This window comes from Bubalus bubalis, chromosome 12 (genome assembly GCF_019923935.1).
Source record: "Bubalus bubalis isolate 160015118507 breed Murrah chromosome 12, NDDB_SH_1, whole genome shotgun sequence".
In the NCBI taxonomy this organism is placed as follows: Eukaryota; Metazoa; Chordata; class Mammalia; order Artiodactyla; family Bovidae; genus Bubalus; species Bubalus bubalis.
In genome coordinates this window covers 71,452,140-71,471,151 of record NC_059168.1, presented here as the reverse complement: position 1 = coordinate 71,471,151, position 19,012 = coordinate 71,452,140, and the positions used below count along the sequence as shown (strand labels likewise).

At 40.0% G+C, this 19,012-nt stretch overlaps 2 protein-coding genes, 1 long non-coding RNA gene and 1 other non-coding gene across 12 annotated transcripts in view; 1 reads left to right on the top strand and 3 right to left on the bottom strand.

Annotated features, from left to right (window-relative positions):
• Positions 1 to 19,012, bottom strand: part of RBKS (ribokinase) — a 95,725-nt gene that overhangs the window by 42,844 nt on the left and 33,869 nt on the right. For both annotated transcript variants that reach the window (XM_025262340.3, XM_025262341.3), the window contains exons 3-5: positions 8,870 to 8,933; positions 7,867 to 7,929; positions 4,360 to 4,524 (exon numbers count right to left, since the gene is read on the bottom strand). In XM_025262340.3, coding sequence (XP_025118125.3) covers positions 4,360 to 4,524; positions 7,867 to 7,929; positions 8,870 to 8,933 — 292 coding nt within the window. The remainder of the gene's footprint in view (positions 1 to 4,359; positions 4,525 to 7,866; positions 7,930 to 8,869; positions 8,934 to 19,012) is intronic.
• BABAM2 (BRISC and BRCA1 A complex member 2) overlaps positions 1,452 to 19,012 on the top strand; it is a 474,973-nt gene continuing 457,412 nt past the window's right edge. For 3 of the 8 annotated variants that reach the window (XM_044926130.2, XM_044926128.2, XM_044926129.2), the window contains exon 1: positions 1,452 to 1,638. Coding sequence is in view for 1 of the 8 variants with exons in the window: in XM_044926123.1 (XP_044782058.1) it covers positions 14,262 to 14,383 (122 nt within the window). In the remaining 7 variants the exon portion in view is untranslated. Of the gene's footprint in view, positions 1,639 to 14,234; positions 14,384 to 19,012 lie in introns of those variants that run through there. The other 5 variants (XM_044926131.2, XM_044926119.2, XM_044926125.2 and 2 more) reach the window with 5 other exon arrangements.
• On the bottom strand, positions 15,035 to 16,233 carry LOC123464786. The gene is made up of 2 exons (XR_006639842.1): positions 15,386 to 16,233; positions 15,035 to 15,333 (listed from the first exon to the last, which is right to left on the bottom strand). It is a non-coding gene; the product is annotated as an uncharacterized LOC123464786 (long non-coding RNA).
• On the bottom strand, positions 15,591 to 15,713 carry LOC123464809. Its single transcript, XR_006639852.1, has one exon. It is a non-coding gene; the product is annotated as a small nucleolar RNA SNORA40 (small nucleolar RNA).

Below are 19,012 nucleotides of genomic sequence, written 5' to 3'. Positions count from 1 at the left end.
TATGGGTTTACCATACTATCCTCTAGAATATGTTCACATATATTTGAACTTTTTCACAATAAAAAAACAAATTTTAAAGAAACAGTTACATTGAATTTTAAGCAATAATTGCTGGATTGAGAAATTCTGCAATTTAATTTGACTGTAAATACTGTATAAAAACCAGTCAAATCTTATTTGCCTATATCTTACGAAGGGGAAGCATTCTTACCAAAAGAAATTGAATACGTAGGATTAGAGTCCAACTAATAACTAAATTTAGGAGAAAAGTGAAACTACCATAAAGAAAGGATCCTCTTTGGCTCATGCTACCATAAATAAGCATGGATATTTTACCATGATGACAAAATGAAGAATCAGTAGATGGAGCTCATCAAAGAAGAATGCAAATTTGTAATAGTCAAGATGGAAAAAAAAATGATGTCATCCTAGAACCATGCGAAACTAGAGAACACAGGATGTGCAATGCCGTGGAGTAACTTGGAGCTGCAGAGGTGACAGACGGTACCTGACAGTAATTATTATTCATTACCACATACAATGGACTAAACTCCCGATTGTCTTAGCCTGTTGATGGCTGGCACAATAATATCAGTGAGGAACTGGTGAGGCCCAGGAAGGCAATTGTACAGGCAAAGACAGGAAAATGAAGCTGACTCTTAATGATGTCAGCATGAAAGGCAGAGGCTGGATAGTTAAGAAGGCCCTACGAGCGAGCTCAGAGAAACAGAAGACATCACCCTAAGTAAAGAAACCATGGGAGAATTGGGCTACCCAAAACACCGGCTAGCCAGTCTCTCACTCTAGAGCTTCTTCTCTGTGACTGGAGCAACAAAAACACCCAAAGCTTGGGTGATGTGCTGAACTATGTCATCAAAGTCAAGGTGGCCAGCCAAGAAGCCTGGTTTGCTAAATGGAAAAGGACTAAAGTGGCATTAAAATATATTTTGTATCCTACCTAGAATTTAATTTCTTGGCAATCTTATAATTTCAATTATTTATAATTGTTCCTGTAATGTTCCATTTGCTTTAAAATGGATATAAAGACCAGAACCAACATGCATAATTTCATCACAAGCAGCTGCAGCACCAGCTCTGCTGTGGGCCTTTCTTCCAACACTGTGACCTAGACAGGAGAGGGCTGCGAGGGATCTCACGTCACTTTTGACGTTGCAGGTGTTGCGTAAAACCAATGCTTTCATTTTGGTAAATTCTGAGACAGTATATACAGAGATGGAGCGGGGACTTTCTTCTCTGTATTTTAACACCTGATATATAATCCAGTTGTACAATGTGTTTAATTCACACCTCACTGCTTATAAATATAGAGATAAGGGAGTTGTGAAATAAACCCATGGCAATGGGTTTACTGTCGTCAATGGATGACGACAATGATTTTACCATCTTTGTTGTAGATGGAATAATGCTGATCAGCACCTATGCCAGCCCTGGGCAATGGACAGGACACTCAGTGCTCAACAGATCTTCATGCTCTGCCTGTTCTGCTCTGTGATTAGCCCACTCTCACATTACAACATTAAAGGAATGTGAGGGCTCTCAGTCCGACTCCCATGTTTCATGGAAGAAACTGAGGCCCAGTGTGAGGAACTGACATACTTGCACGAAGTCCTCCATTTGGTAAGTGATTTGACTCTGAATTCAAAGCCATACGTCATGACTCCCAAACCAGTGCTACTTCTATTGTACTATACACTTCTCTCAGGTGAGAACGAAGACACATTAAATTCAAACACACACACACACACACACACACACCACTCACAGTACAGAATCTAAGCTATGTCTGACTGATAAGTACCAACTGGAGACCAGCTGGATACTAGACAAAGGCACACATGTGCACGGTTGCTTGTGTATGTGTTTTATGTGGGCAGGTAGGGGACACTGCCGAAAACACTGTAGGGTCTTGTCTCTGTGACTTAAGCAGTAATAACACTGAAAGCTTAGGCTACATGTTGGAGAGTATTACAATTCATTGGTTTCACTTTTCTACAGATACTCTTCATAAAGGCTCAGTTCCTTGAAATCAATGGGACACGGCAGTTTCTTTATTTAAAGTTTGCCCTAGGACACAGAACTTGGGTCTTGGAGTCTGGAATTGTGGTATCTACAGTGACCTTGGTTGAGCCAATTACTTAACCTCTCTGAGTCTATCTTCTCCTCTTTAATCTGGGAGAAAAATGTGTGCCTTACTTTGTCATAAGGCTTTTCTGAGGATCAAATATGTATGAAAGTGCTCTAAACTGTAAAGTACATATAGGTGCAGGTATTACTAGTCCCAATATTACAATTTAAGAAAGATCATGCAGAATTTCCTGAGGCATGCTGGCTCTTCAGGGAAAATGTAAAGTAGACTAGGTGGACTGTGGCCCTCCATCACCTACTCCTGCCCATTCCTGATGCCCCAGGTCCTCCAGCTCCTCAACAGAAAAACTGCCTGGCAGATAACAGAGGAAACACTGCTCGACCCCAACCAAATGACCGCCCGGGTCAGGCTGCCTGCCCATCCAGATAACTCTAGCCTCACCTGTGAAAGGTTAGCTCTTCCACTGTGGTTGCTGTACCTTTCTCTCCTCCACAAGCTGGGTAGGTAACAGGCTATTAGACTAGGACAGAAGGAAGAGTCATCTCTGAGAAGCAAGGGATAGCAGGAAAAAAAGAGAAGTTACATGAGAACATGCTTTGACCTATACAAGGAAAGATAAGAGCTTGAATGAAGAGGCTCATTGTACTCACATCACCTGATTACGATGTGCAGTGTGGAGAATGTTTACCATAAGCCTTAGACTTTATCTGTGACACCCTAAGAAAACGTAACCAAATGAGTTTTGGCTTAAAATTCTTTCTGACGGCTTCACGTCCATTAGAAATACATTAAATGTCAGTGAGAATTTGCCACAGCATGTTGTTTTGCCAAGAGGAAATTTGTTAAATCAGGACATACGTTTTAAAATTCTCCACAAAATCATTTTCATAACTTATTTTCCATTTATTGCTATGTAGAACATTTATACTTCGAGAGAAAGCACTTATAAACATACACACACACACACACACACACACATACTTTTCCTTTTCTTTTTTTCCTTTTTGTCTTGATGAGAAAGTTTGATCTGGAAAAGTCAGTGTGGTTCTCTCCCTATTTTCTTCTTAGTATAAGTCACAAAACTATGGCCACAATATCAAGAAGAAGCCACTGTCTTAGATAAGTGGCTACTTTTTATTTTTATTTTTTTCACCAAAGGGTGCTGAGATCAGGATATTATCCTAATTTTAATTTAAAAAAAGAGGTGAAAGAGGGAAGACAATTGGTGTCTACTGAGAAGTACTACACCAAACTTGGCATCCTATTTTATTTCATTCTTAGAACAATTCTTCAGTGTTCTTGTGTGGAGAATCCCAGGGACGGGGGAGCCTGGTGGGCTGCCGTCTATGGGGTTGCAGAGAGTTGGACACGACTGAAGCGACTTAGCAGCAGCAGCAGAACAATTCTGTAGGGGAGTATGTCTATATGCGTTTAACAGATATGGCTCAAAAATATCAGATAATTCTGCTAAGACTATAAAGCTAACAAGGAACAGAAATGGGATTCTAACTCAGATGATTTCCTATTAGTCAGTGGTTAAAAAAAAAAGAAGCAAACAGAAAGAAACTACTTAGATTTTTTTCAAGTTTGTTATATGTTGGGGTGAGAGAAGGGGAGTGGGCGAGAGAACAGATGAATCAAGATTAACCATGAGTTGACAACTGTTGAAGCTGGGTCATGGGTTTCCTTATAGAATTCTGCCTGCTTTTGTGTGTTTGAAAACTTCCAAAGCCTAAGATAAAACAAAAAGGGCTACTTAAAGGACATTGACAACATAGAAAATATTACATATAAATAATCTTTTGTTGTTTTTAGGAAAGATGATAAAGTTTTACAAAAAGGAGGAAGATTTAATCTTCAGTCCTTGAGATGTTTATCCAAGTGTACCTGGGCAGTGATTATCCATGACCTTAAGCTTAAACTCTGCTTCTCAGAATGGAACTTATTCTACTACTTAGAGTATATCTTGGACAAGGGGCTCTTTCAAAGATTCCAGCTACTACATGAGTTATTTCTGCTACTAGACTCAAGATTTATATTTCAGAATATCAGAAAGGCTACTCATGTTATTTCTCCCCTCCCCATTTGTAAGGTTTTCTAACATTATTGAGAACTACAGGAAGACAGTGAATCTCAGATGGGAGAAAATATTTTACTGCAGAAAAATATGGCATTGCTTAACTTGAAAGGTTAACTTTCACTGAGACAGTGATAAAAGCTTTATAGAAAGAAGGACAAATGTGTAAAATTACCTCCATTGCTGTGGGCTATTCTCAGGGCTTCCAAAGAAGTTGCAGGAGTTACTTCTAGCTGGCAGATCATCACTTTGGCTCTGCTGATGGCACTGGCTGCTTCCCTCAGGTCTTCTGTATTCAAAAGTAAATTTGCTCCAGCTACTATAACGATGATATTCTGGCCTATAAAGAATTTCTAGATGTTTATATTAAAAATCAAGCAAAATCAAGCAACAACATCCTGCAGTGTTACATTCACCCTCAGAAAACCATTATATAACAAATGTGTTATAAGTATGAATTTTAATATTTCTAAGCCATTCAGGTTAAATTTTGTATTCCCCATGGATCTTCTTTTATATCTCTGTAGGAATTATATTATTCTTATCATCTTGAGCAAAATCTAAAAAAAAAACAAACATATTTCCCTTTCAATATTCTTATGTACACAGAATATTAGCTGATAAATTATACATAACATTTTGTTTCTCTTATGGGAAATGGCTGATACAATGTATGTGGTAAAGATTCTGAATCCTAAATGACAGATGTCATAATGATGAGTATAAACAGGAAGAAGCTCGCTTAATGCTAAAAACTAATGCTCTGTAGTACGCAGTCAGTTCACGTGTATGTCCCAGGGTATTTTTAAAAGTGATTTTGTAAATCAAAACACATTTTATAATATTAAACAGATAAAAACTGTACTAGGTAAGCAGGGAGACAGTGGTATCTGGACTGTACTGTACTAGATCAAACAGAAGCAAGACTGAGGAATCTTGTATGCTCATCACTTGGAGCCACTCTCTACAGTCTGACCCAAGCTGGGGAGGGGTGGTGGTGCATTTTCTCTGTCAGGTGAAGTCTCCAGAGCTGTGCCGTCCCTTAGGGTAGTCATGAGTACAAGCCATGTGTGGTGACTGAGCCCTTGAAATGTGGCTCGTCCCAACTGAGATGAGCTTCAATTGCACAATACATAGCAGATTTCAGAGACTGAGTAGTAAGATAAGAAGGTAACATATCTCATTAATTTTAAAGAACATTTTGATTACATGTTGAAAGGATAATATTTTGGATTAAGTCAATATATTAAGATTAATTTTACCTGGTCCTTTTACTTTTTAAAATGTGACTAAAAAGGTGGCTCAGTGGTAAAAAATCTGCCTGCCAATGTAGAAGATGTAGCTTCGATCCCTGGGTCAGGAAGATCCCTGGGAGGACGAAATGTCAACCCACTCCCGTATTCTTGCCTGGGAAATCCCATGGACAGAGGAGCCTGGTGGGCTACAGTCCATGGGGTCACAAAGAGTGAGACACGACTTAGCGACTAAACAACAACAGGGGAAAATGTAAATTTATGGATATAATTTGCATTATAGTCTATAGGACAGCCTGACTCAGAGGGATGGGCTGCAGCAGTCTTCTAGTGCTCTAGGCTGCTTGTGCTGATCATGTATAGACATGACCTAAAACCTCTTCCGACTACAGAACACGTGCCGGCCTGTCATCTTACCACAGGTATGTGTGTTGACCAAGGAGGACCTGATAACATGGGGGTGGTTCAGGGTAAACCCAATCTCAGTACTGGAAAAATTCAAAGTACCTGCATCCTGGAAGACAGCATACCTCCTCTCCTCTCTCCTCCAGTGACTTCATTCTCTCGGCCACAGTCCACTGCTGCTCTGTGTTGCTGACGGGTTTGGCCTGGCTTTGGCTGATGTGCAACAAAGCCCAAGACTACAGCTGTCTGGTGGACACTGTCATATGGCTAGCTCATTCATACCTTAAATTTAACTTGTCAGAACCACTACTCATCCCTCCACTTAAAGATGCTGCTTGTTGCCTCTCTGGGTGTTTGTGTTAGCTCTTATCCCATATGCTGTATTGGAGAAGGAAATGGCAACCCACTCCAGTGTTCTTGCCTGAAGAATCCCAGGGATGGGGGAGCCTGGTGGGCTGCCGTCTATGGGGTCACATAGAGTCGGACACGACTGAAGTGACTTAGCAGCAGCAGCAGCAGCATATGCTGTAAACCAGACAAAGTTTACTGTAATAGGCAGCCCATACACAATATTAAATTATATCTTTGCATGGAAAACGTGGTATTGTGTCACCCAGATAAGGAAGAAATAGAACTTGACGATATCCCTAGAAACCCCCCCACCACCGAAAAAGAGGATTCAGACAGGGAATGAGCTGTTGTTGGAAGTGATAATTACATAAGATATGGCTTAAAGTAATGGACACAGACTGCTGTTAGAATGAAAACTTTCGTCTACTGTTTTTAATTGGAATATATTTTTTGGGGTTGTTATTGCAACTTTGAGATCACTAAAGTAGACTAAAAATACCATAATTTCTGTGATAAATGATTTTGTGAAACTGCATTATAAATAAAAGACACATTGGGACAGTTCAGTTCAGTCAAATCCTAATTTAATACAGTGTACTCTGACTCCTGACAGCACAGTAGGTTCTTCTGTCCTAGGAGCTCCATGAAATGCTTGGTCCTTCTGAATATTGTGTGTGTGTGTGTATGTGCCCAGTCATGTCTGACTCTTTGTGACCCCAGGGACTGTAGTCTGCCAGGCTCCTCTGTCCATGGAATTTTCCAGGCAAGAATACTGCAGTACGTTGCCATTTCCTACTCTGGGAGATCTTACTGACCCAGGGATCGAACCCTTGTCTCCTGCATTGGCAGGTGGATTCTTTATCACTAGCACCATTCAGAGGGTGGTGGGAAGCTCTCTGAATATTAACTCTGATTAAAAAAAATCTTATTTAGGAGTTTTTATACTTAAAATAGTTGGCAGAAATTCTAAAAACTTTCCTTGAGGGTAAAGAGAAGTTACTGTTTTTTTTTGACTGCACCTTGCAGCATGTGGGATCTTTGTTCCCCAACCAGGGATGGAACCTGCACCCTCTGCAGTGTAAGCATGGATTCTTAACCACTGGAACATGAGGGAAGTCCTGGAAGGTTACTGTTTTTAAAAGACACATTTCAACTATTGCAAAGTCCTGTGACAGACATGGTTGTATATATATACTTTTGAGATTTGATTGCTGTTTAAAGAGCAGACAAAATTGAACACTAACGACAAGTTATAGGCAATTGGTTGCTGCCATTTGCTCAGTAAATATTCTATAAATATGATTCATCAACTTTCCTTTGCACCTATCTATTTACATGTATTTACTTAGTAACTGAAGTGACAGATGAATACTTAACTACTTTTAGAGATAAATATCAATTCTGGGTTCACATGAAGGGTAATGGGATGCTACAGAATTTAAGTATAATTTTGAGGCAACTATATCACCTCATTTGTATTGGACGGACAATTTTGTATTTGAGCAATCGACTTGGGAAGTATAAATAAAGGGAAACATATATATTTAGATTGGAAAGACCATACATTAGGCCTTCGAGTGGTGGGTATGGTAAGAGATCCACAGGAATAGGGTAAAAAATGGATGTTTCTGCTCTAGTTCTGGAAACGATACTCCAACGTGCAAAACATATACCTTCATTATCGACAATGATAGAAGCAGCTCCTGTCGCAGCATCTTTAGTCTGATATGTAAATTCTAAAAGAAAAAAGAAATCATCACGTATGTACAGCCTGGCAGGGATAATCTATTTTTTAACAATTTCAATGCAACACTAATCCTTGGAAAACTTTTTAACCTTTAACCATCTGGAATGATAAAAAAGAAATAAGTAATTAGTGCTAATTTATACCCATCACCTACACAGTGAGGAACATACAAGTCTTCACACTTAGTTGTGCCTTTTTTCTACATTAGTGGCAGCCCAGTAAACCACCCCAGCTTCCAGTTCCTTCAGATTATTCACAGTGGTACATGTGCATTTTCCTAGACCACCATATTTCTTTTCTTTAGTGAAAGAAATGACAGACTTGAGATGAAAGACTAAAGGTCAGACTCGTAAAATGAACTTGTTTGATTCTCTTCATTTTCATAAGCTTTGCATCTCATCAAGGATTATGGTCTGGCGTGTAAATGGAAATGTTGATCAGGCAGCCTTTGGCAGCAGCAAAAAGCCCTGAACTGGAGCCAAAGACCTGCATTCTAGTCCTAGCTCTGGCTCCAGCTTAGCTGTGTGCTCTTGGACACATTCAGAACCAATCTGGCCTTCAGTTTTCTCTCTTGTGAAATGATGGTATCAGCATCAGTGGTTTCTCAGATCATTTCCAGCTATGACATTCAATGACTTTTCTTAAAATATCTTCTGTGAATGCAGCACCTGTTTTCTCTTGTCACCTACTTTTGAAACATTTCTACGAGATGAAGGTTTGTAACCTCCTACCATTTTATTCCCATCTGGAGAAATGTATATGAAAGAAGTAACCAAAGGGTAGTCAAGCAAGACTAGACAAAGCTGAGCATAAAAATTCTCTGGCCACCAGGGGAGGATCTAATAACTCTATTCTATATTTGACTTTTCTTATAACCAGATTCCAGAAGAAAGTTATAAAAACTAACTTTAAGAAAGATGAAATTTTACCTGTAGAAATATCATTCTGTTTTAAGTTTTCTATATAATCATTGCCAAAGGAATCTTTGCCAACCTGTACCAAAGAAATGATGAACATTAGATGTTTTACACTTAGTAAAATGCTACAATGTAGTTTTTAGAATACTTAGCATTTTAAAAGGGCATATCTGCACGGTACTTTATAAACATTAACTAATTAATCTTCTTAATGTAAGATGCTAGACTTGATTTCAACCCAAAGAATTGTTATATATTAATGTTCCATTTATATCCTGCCTAAAATGTGAAGCATTTAATGACTGTCACAAGTTCCATAGCTTCATTCTCATTTTGATCTGTTCGTACGAAAATTCCCATTGAGACAGAGCTGTCCACCATCAACAATCCTCAATATTAATGAAGAATCTCTGTTATTCATACTATCTATACTATTTATAGATAGTATATATCTATATATACTACAGAGATACTATATACTATCTATAGATAGTATATATCTATATATCTACACTATCTATAGTACATACTGATATACTATAAATCACTATACATGAAGACAACTTTGGATGACCTGCCTGCTGTTTGAGAATCTTCTTTATCTTCTCCTCTGACCCAGACATAGGGAGCAAAGAAGAGGGAATTTAAAAAGCCCTAGCTAATTTGGGTAAGTTGGTACAGTTGAATTCTGTTGTTTAGCGTCCTAGCATGCATTCTGGTAATGATACTTCAGTTTTTCCTTTGGACTCTTCCAGTCACAGACAACATGAGTAGGGTGACCTATTTGTTACAAATAGTGAATCTGTATTGACACATAATTATCACTTAAACCCCACAGCTTACATTTGGGTCCACTTGGGTATTGTACAATCTTTGGGTTTTGACAAGTGTATAGACATGTATCCACCATTATAGTCTCATACAGAATTTGTTGTTGTTCAGTCACTTAATTGTGCAACCCCATGGATTGTATCACACCAGGCTCTTCCATCCTCCACTATTTCCCGGAATTTGTTCAAATTTATGTCCACTGAGTCGGTGATGCTGTCTAACCATCTCATCTTCTACCACTCTCTTCTCTTGCCTTTAGTCTTTCCCAGCATCAGGGTCTTTTCCAATGAGTACACTCTTGTACTCAGAATACACACACACACACACACACACATAAAGCTATGTATCTTATTCCTTTCATAAGAATAATATAGTCAACTGGGAGCATATCTATGCCTAGGTTCCAATGTTTATTGTATTGAAATGTGGACAAAAAGCAATGGAGATCTGAGTCCTATTTAAAAGGACTTTCTAAGTCCTTTTATTTGTACATTACAGAGTTGCACAGATGACTTGTGCAATGTTTTGTTGTTGTTGTTGTTCAGTTGCTAAGTCGTGTCTGACTCTTTGTGACCCCATGGACTGCAGATACCAAGCACCTTTGGCCTCCACCATCTCCCAGAGTTTGCCCAAATTCATGTCTGTTGAGTCGGTGATGCTATCTAACCATCTTATCCTCTGCTGCCCACTTCACTTTTTGCCTTCAGTCTTTCCCAGCATGAAGGTTTTTTCCAAAGAGTCAGCTCTTTGCATCAGGTGGCCATAAAAGCATGCCATCTTCCCTATTTCCTCTCCCACAAAATCTCTTACACATTCATTCTTCTGGATTTACTTTAAAAAAGGATGAGAGAAGTGAGCGTCTTCCAATCTCCTGTTTACTTCTGACTCAAATGTAAGCCTCCTCCCCAGCAACTGGAAGTTGAAAACCAGAAGACCACTGACAAAATGTGGTCCACTGGAGAAGGGAATGGCAAACCACTTCAGTATTCTTGCCTTGAGAACTCCATGAACAGGCAGAAAGATATGACACTGAAAGATGAACTCCTCAGGTCGGTAGGTGCCCAATATACTACTGGAGAAGAGTGAAGAAATGACTCCAGAAAGAATGAAAAGATGGAGCCAAAGCAAAAACAACACCCAGTTGTGGATGTGACTGGTGATGGAAGTAAAGTCAGATGCCGTGAAGAACAATATTGCATAGGAACCTGAAATGTTAGGTCCATGAATCAAGGTAAATTGGAAGTGGTCAAACAGGAGATGGCAAGAGTGAACATCGACATTTTAGGAATCAGTGAACTAAAATGGACTGGAATGGGTGAATTTAACTCAGATGACCATTATATCTACTACTGTGGGCAAGACTCCCTTAGAAGAAATGGAGTAGCCATCATGGTCAACAAAAGAGTCTGAAATGCAGTACTTGGATGCAATCTCAAAAACGACAGAATGATCTCAGTTCGTTTCCAAGGCAAACCATTCAATATCACAGTAATCCAAGTCTATGCCCTGACCAGGAATGCTGAAGAAGCTGAAGTTGAATGGTTCTATGAAGACCTACAAGATCTTCTAGAACTAACACCCAAAAAAGATGTCCTTTTCATTATAGGGGACTGGAATGGAAAAGTAGGAAATCAAGAAATACTTGGAGTAACAGGAAAATTTGGCCTTGGAGTACAGAATGAAGCAGGGCAAAGGCTAATAGAGTTTTGTCAAGAGAACACATTGGTCATAGCAAACACCCTCTTCCAACAACACAAGAGAAGACTCCACACATGTACATCACCAGATGGTCAATACTGAATCAGATTGATTATATTATTTGCAGCCAAAGATGGAGAAGCTCTATACAGTCAGGAGAAACAAGAGCAGGAGCTGTCTGTGGCTCAGATCATGAACTCCTTATTGCCAAATTCAGACTTAAATTGAAGAAAGTGGGGAAAACCACTAGACCATTCAGGTATGACCTTAATCAAATCCCTTACGATTATACAGTGGAAGTGACAAATAGATTCAAGGGATTATATCTCATACAGTGCCTGAAGAACTATGGATGGAGGTTCATGACATTGTACATGAGACAGTGATCAAGACCATCCCCAAGGAAAAGAAATGCAAAAAGGCAAAATGGTTGTCTGAGGAGGTCTTATAAATAGCTGAGAAAAGAAGAGAAGCTAAAGGCAAAGGAGAAAAGTAAAGATATACCCATTTGAATGCAGAGTTCCAAAGAACAGCATGGAGATATAAGAAAGCCTTCCTCAGTGATCAATGCAAATAAATAGAGGAAAACAATAGAATGGGAAAGACTAGAGATCTCTTCAAGAAAATTAGAGATACCAAGGGAACATTTCATGCAAAGATGAGCACAATAAAGGACAGAAATGGCATGGACCTAACAGAAGCAGAAGATATTAAGAAGAGATGGCAGGAATACACAGAAGAACTATACAAAGATCTTCATGACCCAGATAACCATGATGGTGTGATCACTCACCTACAGCCAGACATCCTGGAATGAGAAGTCAAGTGGGGCTTAGAAAGCATCACTACAAACAAAGCTAGTGGAGGTTATGGAATTCCAGTTGAGCTATTTCAAATCCTAAAAGGTGATGGTGTTAAAGTTAAGTGCTGCACTCAATATGCCAGTAAATTTGGAAAACTCAGCAGTGGCCACAGGACTGGAAAAGGTCAGTTTTCATTCCAATCCCAAAGAAAGGCAATGCCAAAGAATGTTCAAACTACTGCACAATTGCACTCATCTCACACTGCAGCAAACTAATGCTTTAAAATTCTCTAAGCCAGGCTTCAACAGTATGTAAACCATGAACTTCCAGATGTTCAGGCTGGATTAGAAAAGGCAGAGGAACCAGAGATCAAATTGCCAACATCTGTTGCATCATTGAAAAAGCAAGAGAGTTCCAGAAGAACATCTATTTCTGCTTTACTGACTATGCCAAAGCCTTTGATTGTGTGGGTTGCAACAAACTGTGAAAATTCTTCAGACCACCTTACCTGCCTCCTGATAAATCTGTATGCAGGTCAAGAAGCAACAGTTAGAACCAGACATGGAACAACAGACTGGTTCCAAACTGGGAAAAGAATGCATCAAGGCTGTATATTGTCACCCTGCTTATTTAACTTATATGCACAGTACATCATGTGAAATGTTGGGCTGGATGAAGTACAAGCTGGAATCAAGATTGCCGGAAGAAATATCAATAACCTCAGATATGCAGATGACACCACCTTTATGGCAGAAAGTGAAGAACTGAAGAACCTCTTGCTGAAAGTGAAAGAGGAGAGTGAAAGAGTTGGCTTGAAACTCAACATTCAGAAAACTAAGATCATGGCATCCAGTCCCATCACTTCATGGCAATAGATGAGGAAACAATGGAAACAATGACAGACTTTATTTTGGGGGGCTCCAAAATCACTGCAGATGATGACTGCAGCCATGAAGTTAAAAGACTCTTGCTACTTGGGAAAAAAGCTATGACCAACCTAGATAGCATATTAAAAAGCAGAGATATTACTTTGCCAACAAAGGTCTATCTAGTCAAAGCTATGGTTTTTCCAGTAGTCATGTATGGATGTGAGAGTTGGACTATAAAGAAGGCTGAGTGCCGAAGAATTGATGCTTTTGAACTGTGGTGTTGGAGAAGACTCTTGCGAGTCCCTTGGACTGCAAGGAGATCAAACCAGTCAATCCTAAAGGAAATGAACCCTGAATATTCATTGGAAGGACTGATGCTGAAGCTGAAACTCCAATACTTCGGCCACCTGATGTGAAGAACTGACTCGTTGGAAAAGACCCTGATGCTGGTAAAGATTAAAGGCAGGAGGAGAAGGGGACAACAGAGGATGAGGTGGTTGGATGGCATCACCGACTGGATGGACATGAGTTTGAGTAAAGTCTGGGAATTGGTGATGAACAGGGCAGCCTGGCGTGCTGCAGTCCACGGGGTCACAAAGAGTCAGACATGACTGAGTGACTGAATTGAACTGAACCAGAAGTCAGAGGAATAGAAGCCAAGTAAAGGAGTCATTCATTGCCCACCACTGAGAGCTAAGTGAAAGTACCTTGAAATCCACAGTGAATGCTACAAGGGCAAGGCCCCTGGAATAATGACAGTTACAAAGGAATCCTCATGGGTATTGTTGGAGGCTTTCCCATTTTCCCTTCACACTTTGGCTGTCAAATGTGTGAAAACTTTAAATGTTCCATGAGGCAAAATGGCACTTGTGTGAATCAGGGCATCTGGAACTGAATTTCAGTTTTGTTATTATCCTAATTAAAAGGCTTTGCAGTTTGCTGTAAACTGTTCCACCTGAGCCAGGCTGTAGGGTGGGACTTGTATGAGTTATCTCAGGCAGGTAGGAAACCAAGATTTCTCAGCCTGAGGATGCCCAGGTTACACCCCAGACCAATTAAATCAGCCCCCGTGGCAGGCGGGACAGTGGCAAGGTCCCCAGGTGATTACAATGTGTGTAATCACTGAGAGCTAACCTCCAGTCAAGGCTGCTGATTGCATGGTTAGAGCTGGGAGAGTGTCCGGAAAGCTGTGTCTGAGTGGAAATGAAGAGGGGGAGCATAGTCTTGCTTGGTTTCCATTGGGAAGTCAGCTCAGTGGGAGCCTGGAGGGACCTGCAGAATCTTCTGGGGGCAAGGGGCCCATCAGGGTCCAACACTGCATCAAGGTACTGTAAAATCTGAGCTTTCTTTGGCTTGTGTTTGCTGACTCCAGACTGATTTTGACGTGGCCCAGGCTTGCTTCCCCTTGCTTCTATTTCTCCGAAACTCATAGTTGGCAAAACAGTAGGATTTCTGTTTTTCAGAGTGGTCAGTAGAGGCACTCCTAACTTGAGTGGTCAGTGTTTGTATTAAAAACATGCTGCGAGTACAATATATTTATGCCTATTTCCTTGCCTTCTACTTACAAGAACTAAGAAGTCCTTTCGTCTCTCCTCTACCTAACCAAACCTCACCTGTTTTTTAAGCATCAACTTAAGGCTTACCTTCTCGATTCTAGCCCTTGATATTCCTTTCATTTCCAGAACTCCTACAGCATTCCTCATGGATACCCTATAATTAAACACTTAATTGAATACCATCTTATCATGTTTGCCCAAACAGTCTTGAAGTCTAGTCTTCCTAAAAGCTTACTGGAGACTCTAGCTTAGCATATATTTATCCCTCCCCCAGTCCTGTGCACTAAAGGTGTTCTGTAAATATTTGATCATCTTAATTGCTTGTCAGTTCATTTTCCTTGAATCTAGCTTATCATTCTTTTTTTTTTTTTTCTGCACAAAGGTTTCTTTTTATTCATAACATAGACAAAGTTATTTAAGTCAATAAATTTTTAAGGATTTTTCACACGTCCTGATTCTTTCCACTGCCAATCACCATAGCTCCTCCAAGGTTGTCATCTTCAAGGTAGCCCTTTCAAAAAGTTCTGCTCAATCCACAGCTGTGATGCCACAGTTTTAGTTGGGCCTCTTAGATCTTCAGTGGAGTTCACTTCAAAGTTTGCCACCTGTAATCTTCAAGATCCAATATCCTCAAGAAGTTTACTATAGGATCCTGTTTAGGGTCAGGAGATGGGATCTGTCTAGTTCAAAAACTTACCAAGTTCAAATCATATTAATTCCTAAGTTATCACACCCTAAAACTTGACACAGATCATTGGGATACGCCAATACCTAAAGCATTAGACATATCTTTGCAAAATCCAGACACTGTATTCCGAAGATAAAAGCCTAAAAAAAGAAGGCCATCTTTGTTTGTTTTATGTCAACATTAAAACTGAGTACTAGGATCAATATACCTGGTAATTTAGAAGCTTATTTAGCTTTACAGCCCTGGAAGCAATCTTTATGCTCATCAATACACATCCATTTTATGGATCATGTTCCTTCTTATCTGTATCAAAACTCATACTGAACAATGAGTTGTGGGTTGCAAAAGAGGATTTACTTTCGCACTTGTCTGTAGCTTATCATTCTTAAAGGGACATAATTTACAGGCATCTAGACTATGATGGTTATGGCTACAGAAAGCTTCTAGCCAAGGTTTTGCTTAGATCAGCCTTCTTAAAGGCCCCCTCACATTCTCTTGATTGCAGCACTGAAATACTTTTGGGAAGAAAGACTCTGGGAAAACCACATAGTCTGAGGTAGCCTGTGTCAGGCTGTTGCAGGTGAGAGAAGCCAAGTCAGCAGCAACTAGGGATAACCACTCACACGTAAGCCAAGGCAACTTACGGAACGCCAGGTGCTCTTCAGGAAATCCCAGGTTTCAGCCCTACCTGAACATTGTAGAATGGAACTTTCTGCAATCATGAAATGTTCTATATCTATGCTGCCCAATACAGACACTTGAAAATGTAGCCAGCATGACTGAGGAACTCAATTTTTTTTATTTTTAATTGAAGGATAATTACAATATTGTGTTGGTTTCTGCCATACATCAAAATGGATCAGCTATAGATATACACACATCCAATCCCTCTGGAGCCTCCCTCCCACCTCCCTCCCCATCCCACCCTACTAGGTTGTCACAGGGCCCTGGTTTGAGTTCCCTGAGTCATACAGCAAATTCCCACTGGCTATCTACTTTACAAATGTTAGTGGTTATGTTTCCATGCTACGCTCTCCATTTGTCCCAGCCCCTCTTTCCTACCCTCTGTCCCCCGTGTCCAGAAGTCTGTTCTCTTACGTTTGCATCTCCATTGCTGCCCTGCAAACAGGTTCATCAGTACCATCTTTCTAGACTCCATATATAAGTGTTAATATACAATATTTGTTTTTCTCTTTCTGATGAAGAACTCAATTTTTTATTTCACTTGAATTACGTTGAAATATAAATAGCCACATGTGGCCAGTGGCTAGTGTAATGGACAGTGCGGCCGTGGAGAGACGTGAATTAGGATCATGGAAAAGTAAAGGGCCGGACTGTGTTGGAAACAAGAGCAGTTCCTCATGCTGAGGGCACCGAGGTGCTTCCTTCACTCCGAGGACTGGAAAGATCTCTCTGCATCGAGGGAGAGCCACTCAGTGGCTTCCACAGTCCAGAACTATGACCGCACTGAGAAGAGTAACTGCAGTTAGTACGGTTATGATAACCAACATTGTCAAATGGGTGAGGAATGATGGGCTGCTTGGAATCCTTGAATGGCAGAAAATATCTAGTAATTCCACCCATCAACATATACTTGAGGTAAATGAAACAGGGGACCAAGATAGCATACCCAGGGACACATGAAATGATCTATACTGCTAAAAAAATCACATGTATTAAAACAGGTTCCTGAGTTTCAAAGTTAGAATACATGAAGATACAATTAACAGTAAATCTAAGTTGAACATAACTTAATCTTTGTGATTCAAGAGATTTTGTGGCTCTTCAGTGCCTGAGGGTCACAATGAGCAGCATGTTGAAGAGGCTATAGGCTGCATTTGTTGTCACATAACAAAACTCAGCAGTTGCTTTTTTTGGAGGAAAACCCTCCTGGTAATTTTATAACTTGTCATTTGTGGCTTTATCATAAAAGATGAAAGAAGAATACATAAAATTCCAGTTTATGCTGTCTGGTTGTTTAAATCCTAGATAAATGGGTGTTTACCTTACTGAATGACGGCTTTTAACATGCAAAGTTAATGTTTCAGTCTCCATTATCAGGCCTGCTTATCTGAGAGTGGTGGTGGGTTTGTGGTAATCCAACTGTTTCTTCCATTCTTCCTGTATGAGGCATATTGGTTAGGGTCATAGGATCCTAGTGTTTGAACATGCATTTCTATCAATACAGCCAACTAGTTTTAGCTAGTCATCTTTCAACAGAGTTCAGAAAAGAGATTTCACTTCACTATGTATGTATGTATGTAAAGGCCTGGTGACTAGTTTTTGATCTTTGAAGATTAAAATCTCAGTGCACAATCAGTGGATTGTCCCACAGTAATCTAACATAGAGGGCTTTCCAGGTGGCACTAGTGGTCAAGAACCCGCCTGCCAATCCAGAAGACTTATGTAAGAGACTCAGGTTTGATCCCTGGGTCAGAAGAGCCCCTGGAGGAGGGCATGGCTACCCACTCCAGTATTCTTGCCTGGAGAATCCCATGGACAGAGGAGCCTGGTGGGCTACAGCCCATAGGGTTGCAAAGAGTTGGGACATGGCTGAAGCAACTTAGCACACGATCTAACATTTAGAAGGGTACTTTTATGGCTAACGTGATGGATACATTGCTTTTCAAGTTTTTTGTGGTGAAGGATCAGGTTTCTGTTTAATTTTTTTCCCTTTTTTTCATTTTCCATACATTATAGACTAATAATTTTTAAAATACAACAGTAAAATAAAAATACAAGTCATATAAAATACAAGGCCTAATTTATTATTGTTATATTCAGCAGCTATAAAGGTACCTTCAGATTGCTGAAAATGCTCCTGCTTACTCTCAAGTTTCTGTACTGTCCTGATCAGTGACAGTTTGCCCTGAGGAGCAGATTTTGAGTGGAACTGCTCTAACATACTGCCTCTGTCACAGACCTTTATGCCTTTAAAAAATTAAAAAAAAATTTTATATTGGAGCACAGTTGATGTTCTGTGGGAGAGGGCGAGGGTGGGATGATTTGGGAGAACGGCATTGAAACATGTATAATATCATATGTGAAACAAATCGCCAGACCAGGCTCGATGCATGATACAGGATGCTTGGGGCTGGTGCACTGGGATGACCCAGAGGGATGGTATGGGGAGGGAGGTGGGAGGGGGGTTCAGGATGGGGAACACGTGTACACCCGTGGCGGATTCATGTTGATGTATGGCAAAACCAATACAATATTGTATTTAGCCTCCAATTAAAATAAATAAATTTATATTAAAAAAATGTTGTGTTAGTTTTAGGTGTACAGCAAAGTGGTTCAGTGTATACACATACATGTATCTATTCTTCAAATTCTTTTCCATTTAGGTTATTACAGAATATTAAGCAGAGTTCCCTGTGCTGCACAGTAGGTCCTTGTTGGTTATCCATTTTAAATATAGTAGTGTGCATATGAATCTGACCATTCTTAAGAGAAAATAGATGCTTGCTTATATGACAGTTTAGACTATCCCATTGTGTGAAGGAGGGGAGACCAGGTAATTTTGTGAAGGTCCTCCCAGTTTGCTGATTAGCTGTGTGGGCTGTCAGGGTCCACACCTGCTCATGGCTTCTTTCTACCCTCATGGGAAACAAGGACCCTGGGCTTATGCTGGGTCACTGAACCTTGAGCTGTTTATGCTATCATGGTCCTTCTAAGCTGCCGGTTTTTGATATTTAGAAATAACTTCC